The 12,685-nt window shown below is 38.5% G+C and overlaps 1 protein-coding gene across 1 annotated transcript in view; it reads left to right on the top strand.

The window, feature by feature from the left end:
* The window catches only part of LOC147019103 (1-phosphatidylinositol 4,5-bisphosphate phosphodiesterase eta-2-like), a 236,147-nt gene that overhangs the window by 121,204 nt on the left and 102,258 nt on the right, over positions 1–12,685 (top strand). The window contains exon 5 of the mRNA XM_085899377.1: positions 11,446–11,691. Within this exon, the coding sequence (XP_085755503.1) occupies positions 11,446–11,691 (246 nt within the window). The remainder of the gene's footprint in view (positions 1–11,445; positions 11,692–12,685) is intronic.

Here is a 12,685-nt window from a genome sequence, read left to right as displayed (position 1 = left end):
GTGTATCAACTTCGATGTCCGTCGGCACAAAAAATTACCATGCTTCCCCATTGTCTCGGATCACTCACTTGCATTTTATTCATTTTTAATTTTTCATTGTTTTTTTCATTGATTTATATTTTCATTGATGGATGTTGTCCGACGATTCTGTGATTTTTTTTTTTTAAGGTGTACCGTTCTCGATGTCCATCGACACACAAAATTTCAGCTTTCTACGTCACCCGGAAGGCACCAATCTTTAATATCAATTAGTCAGTCAGCCAGTGGTTAGAAAGAGCTTAAAATATAAGATTCCTGTTCTTCATTGCATGGCCTGGGAGCCACTGGAAGAGCCTGGTGGCCTAAAGTGCGGCCCCTGTCGTGCAGCCGAGAATACACAAAATGTGAAAACACCCCATCATAATCCGCCATAAATACTACCAAATTGACCCAATGGTTTGAAATGAGTGTTGCAACGTGAAGCATAAAAGTAACTTAACTACATCAGGATATGGTTGCAGTGTACAAACAATTTCACTTGCAGCCCTTTTAACCACAACAAAGAAGAGTACGTAGAGGCCTAATAACAGCCATTATGGAATCTTGCAAGCGGTGTGGCGGCTCTCACACTGTCTTGGTGGCAAAAGTGGCCCCCCTCTAAAACAATCGTGATGATCACTGTATTAGACATATCTATATATCTATATATATTTATACACATGTATCCTAATAAGTGTGTGTGTCAGTATGTGTGTCTTTTTTCTCCATAATTCCAAAACCATGAAACCTAGTGGCCTGAAACTTTTTGCTTTCATTCTAAGGAAACTCGAAGGGAGTGCATGAATGAAAATTGGGTGTTTGAATTAATTAAAACACCCCTTTTGAAGATAAAATATAATTATCCTTTATCAAAGCATTATTCTTGGTCACCTTGCTCTCCCTTGCTGGGGTCTTTATTCGCCATTTTTTTTTTGGCCTGCTCAACAATTCCTTGATTTGGAAAAGGCTGCAACGATTTATTGATGATAAAACGGTAAAGTTTTATTTTCACTTTCCTCACTCAAATGATCGAATGGCTGGTTCATCATTGCTATGAATCACTGCATACATCACTTTTGTAAGTGCAAAATTTTTCAAATTAGGATCTCGAAGTAATTTCATGCATCACATGATGTGATTTTTCCACAATCTACTCTCAGGGACTAATTAAATTATATAATCGAAATATAATTGTTCTTTTGAGGATCGGATCATGTGGACTAAATAACTTTTGAAACCTGGAGTGAAATCTTAAAATGTTAAGAAATCGGCCATGTTTGTTTGGTTTTTGCAGATGTGTCCATTACTAACTGGCTTGCTATCACTTGCCAAGCCAGCCGTTCATTATCAACCGTTCCGTTGGTGTGCTTGCTTGAGTGCTTTAACCACTTGCCGAGCACCCTACAGTAGATAACGGTATTACGCACATAGCTTGTCTACCAATCCGGAGGTCGGTTAGCTCTCGGCACGATGAGGTACGTAGACAGCACACACAGATGTGGTATAAATGGGTTGCTTTGGATTTGTAAAGGGACTCTTCGTGTGGGTGTGTGTGCTCGTGCCTGCATGCTTGGTTATTTGTGTGCGGGGCGTGGGATTTGTCTGTGCGCAGACCGAACTCACACCCAGACCCATGGTGCATTGCACCATGCTGGAGGTTTCAACTTTTAACCTCAGCAGCGTCCTCCTTTGTCCTTTGTCCTTCCTCGTGGCTGTTTCTCAAGCAATTGGTTATTTTATATGAACCGGGTGTGCTTTAGAAAGGTTTTCTGTTTTCTCTTTGTGAGTTTCAAAGTAAAATATATTTGATAACACCCGATTTCCAAGCTGTTTGCAGTATTAACATGTTTCTAAATTACAGAGCCAAAATCTTTTCTGCCCATCACATGACGATTGGCAACTGTTTATAAAGCATAATGTTTATGCGCATGTTCCTGGAACGTCTATAATACAACGTTGTTTTTTTATTATCTTGCCAAAACGAAGTTTTTGCAAGATATGTTAGTCAGCTTGTATGTTTTTTTTTGTTGTTGTTTTTTGTTTGTCTGTAATCACGTATAAAAAATTCTGCAGAGCACAGTTATCATTGGAAATGTTTGTAACTTCGCATATCAGAGGCCAATAAAGGTCCCTTTCAGTGCATAAAATTTTGAAGGTCAAGGTCAAAGGTCAAGGTCACTTTGTCGCAAATCAGGGGAGTCGACGAAACCCTTATTTTTTGAGTAATTTTGATCGGATCGTCTTCAAACTTCATGGGAATATAGTTCATGGTCTGGCGCTCAGCTGATTAATTTTTGGTGGCGATTGGCCTTGACATTCATGGTTAGCTCCTAAGGTCAAACATATTTGACACAAAGGTCAAATTTTCAAGTTTTAGGAACCATATCGTGTAGTACCGCAAATTGAACACCTCGATGAGTGCTTTCTAAATATGTCAAGCTTGAGACATTATGACATCATTTGATGACGTTATGAGGCAAACGCATATTTTTCATGGTTACTCTGTAGAATGATTCTCATCGGAATCTCTCATAGGCAGATATTCCTCAAGGAGTCGCTCCTGGTGGATAGCAGCTCTGTTTACCTCAGTGTGACCTTAAAGAAGTCACATGTGGTCACCTTTTGGCAAGATACGGGTCACCCTAAGGGTGACATTGGTTTATTTATTTGTTTATTGACATTCCCCCAAAACAAGGGTGAAAGCTCCTCAAGGCCTTTGCATTGTATACAGCACGTACTGCAGTCAGTAATCACACTGTCTCAAATCAGCTGATTGGCAAAAGCACATATATATATATATATATATATATATATATATATATATATATATATATGTATATGTATATGTATATATGTATATATGTATATGTATATATATATATATATATATATATATATATATATATATATATATATCTATATATATATATATATATATATATATATACATATATATATATATATATATATATATATATATACATACATATAGATATAGTGTTTGTTGGTCATACAGCGTGTAACATATTCTTTCTGCTCACTCCTCTACCCCACCCCTCTCTCTTTGTTCCATCCTCACTCCACCCTCCTCCAAATACAGTGCAGCACCCTCCTCCCACACCTCTCTCTTTCCTCTCTCTCTCTCTCTCTCTCTCTCTCTCTCTCTCTCTCTCTCTCTCTCTCTCTCTCTCTCTCTCTCTCTCTCTCTCTCTCTCTCTCTCTCTCTCTCTCTCTCTCTCTCTCTCTCTGTCTCTGGGCATACTATCTGGATGGTGCTTATATCCGCACGTATTGGGACAGTGGTTATGTCTGAATGGTTGTTATTTCTGGATTGTGGTTATCTCCGGACGTGTCCAGATGATGGCTATTTCCAAACAGACCCTCCCCTCACACTGCCTTCCCTTGCCCTCCCCTCACACTGCCTTCCCTTCCCCTCCCCTCACGCTGCCTTCCCTTCCCCCACCCCTCTTCGCTCCTGCACCCATCCTCGGTCTCCCTCCCTCCTTGCTCTTCCTTTCTTCTCTCTCCTCCCCCCCCCTACTCCTTTTCTCCCCACCCCCTTAGTATACCCGTCAGCCAAGTGATGGGTGGTATTTGCTTGAATCTAATATATTAAGCTCATTCTAACCACTGACTGACTCACTGATATTATTGGTCGGTACCTTCCGGGTGCCATACAAAACTGAAATTTTGCGTGCCGACGGACATCGAAGCCGATACATCGGGGAAAATCACACAATCATTGTAAAGTGTCGGTAAATGAAATATCCCAAAATATGTGTTGCTTTGTTGTGCTCGCTGCAGGTGAGCAACCCGAGACAGCGGGAAAGCACGGTTCATTATTGCTCCCAATATGTAGCCATACCCCACGATAGTACTGCATATAAATTACAGAAAGTGATTAATGGAGTTATCTGATCTGGATGAACGCCCATCACGACGATGTCATGGCTGCAACTCCACAAGGGCTTCTTGCCGTGCAAAGATGCCAACGTGAAATGCTGTCACCAAGCAGATGAAAAGCAAAGCTCCTGACTAGTTTATCCAGGGCAACGCATCGCTGTTTATTCCACTCGGTGACTGAAGCCTTACGGCTTTTATACGGGTTAATGATACAAACATCCCTAACTCTGATCGGTGAGGATGTCAGATTGAGTCACATTACAGCTATTGCATACGATCTGGAACCAACAAGTACCATGTGGCACACGGACATGTTATCTTCTGCCCCACTAATCACAACTAGGGGGCATGTGTGACTCGTATGCTTTTTATGAGTCGCACATGAACGGACAAAGATCTTCCATCTCCAAAACACCGTTCCACTCGCGTCTGCCCATGGGCTGTCATTGGTGTTGTCAAAGCCACTGCAATCCAGCACTCAGACATGCAAGGAAAGAAAGATAATGCAGATGAGAACAAGAAAAGGAGAATGTCTGGGCATTATTGATTATATTTTGCTGAGAGATGAAGCAAAACGAATAGCAAGTGAACACCGACGCGTAATCCATGCGGTTCAGGATGAAAATAATCTCCGAAATGTTACTCGTCTTAGGAAGGTCACTACGCTGTGATGACTGGATAGGTCTGGATTCAACGAAGCTACCTTGGATTTGTTTTGTTCTGGTGCACTCAGAAGGCCACCTTTATTGGATGCAATCAGGGAAACGGACATCTTAAATTCAGTCATCTCGGCCGGCCTTTGTGTGCGATTTGAATGAACACGTGAAGTTCAGGCAACTCGCAGGAAATGTGCAACATTATTCTTTTTCTCATCAGTGATGCCGGCTGCAAAATATATATATATATTTTTTTTTTAATGAAGGTAGTCATTATTCCGATTCATTGAAGGTGACTAGCCATCATGCGTGCTTTCGTTGTTCAGAAGTTAACAGTTCAGAAGCATCTGTGAGTCGCACTTTGTGCAAAAGGATGTCACTGACAATAATTACCTGTCTTCAAAATCCCAGGTCTAAATTAGATGATGTCAGCTTTATACCAGGAGCCACATCCAGGTCACTTGAGTTCATAACTTTCTCATGAGATGAAGTTAAAATATTTGGATTATTCCTGTTTCTAAGAACTGAAAGAATTGAAAAGGATCGACGATGCTTATAATGCACTGTTATGGTTCTTATGAGCACCAGACACCACTTGTTGGTCTGGTGGACACATTTTCTCTCCCTCAATCCCTCTCTATGCCTGGTGTTAGTTTAATCGTCAGGGTGATGGGCTTGGGATCCCAGGATCCTGAGTTCAAATCCTACTCGGCAGTTGAAATAATACCAGGTGGGGTTGACTCTGCCTGTCATCCTTCTGAGGTCGGCAAAATGAGTGCCAGCTTGCTGGTATACTGTGTCGGAGTGGCGACCCGTCCAGAATTGTGCCCAATAGCCAAGGAGTCTGCTTTGGCAGCACCAATGCTCTTCTGCACAGAGTATGGTCCCGATGGATGGATGGAATACCTCTCCACACACACACACACACACACACACACACACACACACACACACACACACACACACACACACACACACACACACACACACCAACCCCACAACAACTTTTCATCCTGGGACACACATTGGTGCCGCTATCCGCTTAATGAAGGTGGCTGAATTGCTTACCTGTTGACATTGGTCAGATTGGAATTTGGCCAGGCTGCTGCTGATAACTCACCTAACCATTCACCTAAATTTGCTGTTGGATTTTTAACGCCCACCAGCAATCAATGTGAGTAGACAGATCTCCAGCTTAAAGCCCCATCATCCGAAGGACGGCACACTTTGTATTGCAATTTCCTTCCTGTGAAGCACCGAACCAACAGTTTATCGTTCAATCAACTATAATCGAACCAAGAGCAGAGAGCTAAGAGGTGTGTGGTATCTCTGAGCTATCTTGTCAACCCCTCTGGAAAACATCTCACATCATCTCATCCCAAACATCTCACGCACCGCAGTGCGAGAGTCGTGTGTTTGTAGAACTAGTAGGAGAAGCCTCTTAAACAAAACCGAGGGAAATCTGTTAAGTTGCTTCTCTCCAGGTGGAGACCAAACCCAAAGTCCCAAAGTTTTCCAAAAACAAAAAAACTCAACTCAAACTGTCAGACGTGAAACTTGCGCTTCTCCACTTTTTTTTCCACAAACTCCCAAGCAGGAATTTAATATTCTTCCATTTCACAATGGAACTCTACAAGCACTTGGAAACCCCTTCTTGTTTACTTTTTATGCACAAAATATTTTGGCTGCGAGTGCAAAGGAGATTAATAAAATGATGTTTAAAATCACCAAAGAAATTGAGTTTCACGCAAACTCAAAACAATCGTCTGCGAGTTCAACTTCAAACTGTGTGCGAGCGCTCAATCGGTGTTGCACGGAAATATAAAACGCGTTTACAAAACTATAGAGTCTTATACACCTGGCAAATATTCCCAATTCACAACTTTTGCCTTTACAGATTGTTTATTACCTCCGCCACTGAAGGTGAAGGAGGTCATGTTTTTTCACCCCTTTCTGACTGTTTGTCTGTGTACAGGAAATCTCAAAATGTTGTTGACGGATCCGGATGAAATTTTGTGAACAGGTTCAGTGTGTGACAAGGACTGATTTTGAACTGATTCGATTTTGGTGAAGATCTGCATCCGGATCCGACTACTATAATTTATTTTTAAGTGATTAATCATCATTGAGAGAAAGGGCCAAAAACGATATAGTATTATATAGCATGATACTTCAAAAATGTAATGGGCCCAATATGTTCTCGTGGATCAGGCATTACGTTGCGGAGGTATGCGCTCTACCGAGTTCCCTTCTAGTTTGTGTACTGTGAAGCAATGATTGTATTTCTTGTTCTGTGCCGGAGTGTGGGCCGAAATGTCCATGTTTGTTATACAGGTCCCATGTAATAAATCAAAAAATTCATATGTTTGGAGATGGGAAAGGCAGTTTAACATTTTCTCGAAACAACGGGGTGCTTGCTTCGTGATACTATCTCCATGCACGCCCCAGGGTAGCAGTTTCTGGTGTGACTCAATTCTCTGGTGTTTCGAACCAGCATCATGCACATGTTTTGCATGCTATATCAGGCAGCCATTCCCTGAAAGGACTGGTAGGATGGCCGAGAGGTGCGCACACTCATCTCTAGCACACTCGTGTCTAACCTGTCTAGCCTGGGTTTGAATCCCGACCCAGCTATAAACTGTCATCCAGGTGTTTCACAGGTAGGGTGATTCATCAAATTGTGTGCCCATCCCTCGGTTAGACGTTAATCTGGGCGTCCCGTGCGTTGACATTAGTTGTTGGACGTTCAGGATCCCATGGTGTCCTTCGCAAAGAGTAGAGGAGCTATCGCCGGCACCCTGGCCTAATTCCAAATTCCTGCCCTGACTTCCTGTGTCGGAGTGGCGACCCTACGGGGATTGTAACCCCAGCCAAGAAATGTCTTTGGCAGCACTGACACTCTGTGTAGAGCATGGTTCATGATCTGATCACTCCCTGACTCATCAAAAATATGTGTATTCATCCAATTATGCAAAAATTTCTGTACAAGAGTTGGGTGAATATATTATGTGCCTTAAACCAGCAAAACATTCTGAATGCTAAACATTTTGTTGCATGATTATTGTTCGTCGTCCTCCTTCTTTTTCTGCCACGATTATTTCCGCGGAGTGATTTTATCCCAAATCTTTCACGAAACAGTCGGATAGGCTTGAAGTTGACTGAAGGTGATTTTGGAGCGGTTTTGTAATTTGTTCAGACGCTGGCAATAACTTGCTTACTCTTTACTCAAGAGACAGTGAGATATTTAATGTACACCAACAACTGCTAGCAGACAGGACACCGAGCTTAACGTCCATCCGAGTGACGCAAATTTTGGGATGCAACTCCCTACTTGTAAAGCACCAATCCTTTAGTTTATAGTCAGGTCGCAAACTCGGAGGTAAGTTCACTAACTCGCAGCCATATTGTCAGACCAATTTTGTAGCATGATTGAATTAACCAATTTGTTATACAATAATTCCCAGTTTAAAAATTCTTCATCGGTTCATTACCTCCGCCGCCGAAGGTGGACTGAGGTTATGTTTTCATCCCTTTCTTTTTGTCCGTCTGTGAGCAGGATATTTCAAAAAGTTGTTGATTGATTACGCCAAAACTTGGTACATGACATGGTTTAGTTGACAAGAACAAGCCGATTCGATTTTGGTGAAGGTACGGATGCAGATCCGGCCTATTGGTGGGATACAAAACCTGAACTGTTCAGCCTGGCGGAGGATTGCGCCCGACCGCGTGCCGTTCTAGTTGTAAATAGTATTAGTAATTATTCTCAGTTTTTGCAGAAAATGAAGGACAATCTTCGGAAATTGAGGAATTTTGCAGCTCAAGGACAATTGCCTAGTTCACTTACTCTCATGTTGAAACTGCAAAAGCATCAGAAGTGAGGCTCAAAATCATTCCACGTCCTCCATATTTACCAGGTTTGGCCTTCTTCGACTGTTTGCCGTTTCTGAGCCCAGAGCAATGATCCGTGGATGTATCTTTTGGGTGGTATGATGAATGCCCTTGAAGAGTATTATGAGGACCAGGTTGTAAAGCTTTATTTCTGTGTGTTTCAAGATGTTGAGGGAATGGAAGAACCTTAGGAGAGATAATGTTAAAAAGTGTTATTAATTACTTACTTTCTGGTCATTTTTAGCTCGCCTGTTCGAAGAACAGAGAGCCATAGCGATACCCCCGGCGTGAGCGTAGTTTTTGGTGCAAGTTATTTTTTCCTTTCTAATGTTTTTATCTATCACACTATTTTTTATACGTCAGATATATATATATATATATATATATATATATATATATATATATATATATATATATATATATATATATATATATATATATATATATATATATATATATATATATATATATATATATATATATATATATATATATATATATATATATATATATATATATATATATATATATATATATATATATATATATATATATATATATATATATATATATATATATATATATATATATATATATATATATATATATATATATATATATATATATATATATATATATATATATATATATATATATATATATATATATATATATATATATATATATATATATATATATATATATATATATATATATATATATATATATATATATATATATATATATATATATATATATATATATATATATATATATATATATATATATATATATATATATATATATATATATATATATATATATATATATATATATATATATATATATATATATATATATATATATATATATATATATATATATATATATATATATATATATATATATATATATATATATATATATATATATATATATATATATATATATATATATATATATATATATATATATATATATATATATATATATATATATATATATATATATATATATATATATATATATATATATATATATATATATATATATATATATATATATATATATATATATATATATATATATATATATATATATATATATATATATATATATATATATATATATATATATATATATATATATATATATATATATATATATATATATATATATATATATATATATATATATATATATATATATATATATATATATATATATATATATATATATATATATATATATATATATATATATATCTTTATATATATATATATATATATATATATATATATATATATATATATATATCTTTATATATATATATATATATATATATATATATATATATATATATATATCGGGGCATATTATGTGATACCGGTCGTCCATCCGTCCGTCCGTCCGTCTGTCTGTCTGTCCGTCCGTCCGTCCGTTCCTGTCCGCACTCTAACTCCCAAAGTTTTCCACTTTCACGTTTCATATTTGGTACATAGGTACAGACTGTGGAGACGGTGTGTCGCAACATCCATTCGTCATCTAAAGTGGTTGCCATGGCAACCAGGATGCTGTTTTCCATCCGTTCCTGTCTGCACTCTAACTCACAAAGTTTTCAAATTTCACGTTTCATATTTGGTACATAGGTTCAGACTGTGGAGACGGTGTGTCGCGACATCCGTTCGTCATCTAAAGTGATTGCCATGGCAACTAGGATGCTGTTTTCCATCCGTTCCTTTCCACACTCTAACTCCCAAAGTTTTCAACTTTCACGTTTCATATTTGGTACATAGGTACAGACTGTGGAGACGGTGTGTCGTGATATACGTTCATCATCTAAAGTGGTTGCCATGGCAACCAGGATGCTGTTTTTCATGTGGTAGCACAATTCTGTATATACCTTCTTGTTTGAGCGTATATTGTGCTCACTTGCGCTCTTGTTTCTGATTGCAATATACAAATACATATATTGCTTTAAAATTATTTGGATCAGACTTCACTGCAATGCTTTATAAAAAATATTAATTATTAGATGTCTCTTAAAAACGATAAATGTATAAACAGGTGAGCATTGGGTGGCTTTGACACCAACTCTGGTCTTCTTTAGGTTCATGACATAGTTGGTAAATCCCCTCATGTGTTCCTTTTTCCCCATCTGTGGAACCAACTTCCTCAGTCTGATCAGTTTTGTTCTACCCTCCATGGTTTCACAAAGGCTGTTCACTTCCTATTCAGGTTAACTTCCCTTCAGGCTGTTCACTTCCCCCATCCATATTCATGATCTTTTCTACCCTAATTAACCCACCCAAAGCTCACATCTCCCTTTCCTGTTTTCTTCCCTCTTCTTCCACCCATCTTTTCCATTTATTTATTCCATTGGTCTTTCATCTCCAGTTTTTCCTTTTTGCTCTATCAGTCGCTTGCTTGTTGTGCTTGAGCTTGTATCGAGCTTGTTCATCACCAGTGTATCCCCCACCCCCTCCTCTTGTTATTCCCCTCACCAATGCTTCCTTAAAGTGTCCCTCTACCTGGCTGTTGGTGTCCCTCCCCCCTCTTTCTGCCAGGTTCTGTTCTGATTTGTTCTGTTCCATGTTCCAACTCTTACATGAGCCTCGACTTTGTATAGAAAGTTTTTAAAAAGTCCTAAAAGGTGCCTTGATTTTTCAACATTAGTTTTTGTCTGTATGCAAACAATTTTACATTCCTTACACACAAGGAATGGAACTTATCGATAGAAAGAGCTCGGCGAATGTGACCAGTATAATTTGGTGCATAATCTTTGCTGGTAATATGGAATCAACGACGAGGGGGAGGGGTGGGGGGTTGTTTCTTGTTCCACCATATTTCAAAAGTCCCACAATTTGTTTGAAATTACATTGCCAGTGAATAACAAGTCGGAAAAACCTATTAATCATCTTTATTCTGCAACACCTTTTTGAGTGATGTAAACTGGTTCCACCCTCTGTGTCTCCCTCAGTCTCAATCGACTCTGTTCGGGAGGTGTGTGAAGGCCGGGAGTCAGAAGCGTTCCAAAGAATGGAGTGCAGCTCCCTTGATTTGGCTTGTTGCTTAAGTGTCTACCACGGCACTGGCCTCGAGCCACTGGCACTGGTGGCCAGCAGTCCTCAGGAGGCTCAGGTCTGGCTCACGGGCCTTCACTTCCTTATGGCCGGGATTCTTGGAGAAGATTGTCTGGCCAAGCGACAGCGGACACGAGATCGATATCCTTATTGCTCAGCTGCAGGACTCCGATTGTGGAGGACAATGTCGTGGCGGGGGTCATTTGATGTAAGAAGGAAACTTTATTTTTAGAACGCGAGGCCCAAGTTCCTGTTTTATGTCCACCCAAGCTCATATCTTATCACCTCACTCGATGCCAGCACTATTTTAAATATCAGGTTGAAACCGTTATGCTAATCTTTATACCAGCACTAACCAGCACAATTGGAGTTTGTAAGTAACATTCCCAGCCTAAACTATCCTGTCAGTTGTTTTACATAATGCTTGCAGACTACTTTACTGTAAGAAAAGAAGATGTGTGTGTGTATATATATATATATATATATATATATATATATATATATATATATATATATATATATATATATATATATATATATATATATATATATATATATATATATATATATATATATATATCAACAACCCAGCTGGAAGTTTTATTCACAGGCTTGATATGTTCGATATCTTTTCAGCCTGAACACATGACTCCTTTCCTTTCCATTCCACCTTCTGAAGTCAAAGCTTTGAGTTGAGGAATAATTTCACCTTCCAGGTGCACCTTTGAGTTCCACCTTCCAAATTGGAAAGAAACCAACATGTCAACTTTGTTGAGTTTTGCTCTTCTGCCTTAGTTTTCAAGTGGGTCATTTTTTTCCCCCTTGAGTTTCTCTTTTTGATCCTTTTATCTCTTGTAATTGAGTGCAGAAGGTGTGGTGAAAGAACAGGCAAACTAAGTTGAAAAAACCAAAAGGTAAGTCATCTGTTTTCAGAGCAGCAAACCCATGAACTTTTTTGCTAAACTGCATTGGACATTGGAACTCACAGTTCACAGGGTAGAGTCGTACTTGATGAAACTATGTGAAAATTCTTATATGGGCAAATGTGAAACGGATGGTGTAAGGGGTAAAGGAAAGACTAACCTTCCAGGTTCTCCTGAGCTCACACCTTTCTTTGGATGTCAATTCGGGTTTTAA

The sequence above is a fragment of the Eptatretus burgeri genome, chromosome 10 (genome assembly GCF_056783735.1).
Source record: "Eptatretus burgeri isolate ZD-2024b chromosome 10, Ebu_testis_v1, whole genome shotgun sequence".
Lineage (NCBI taxonomy): Eukaryota > Metazoa > Chordata > Myxini > Myxiniformes > Myxinidae > Eptatretus > Eptatretus burgeri.
The sequence above is the reverse complement of the archived record's forward strand: the minus strand, read 5'-3'. Positions and strand labels throughout refer to the sequence as shown.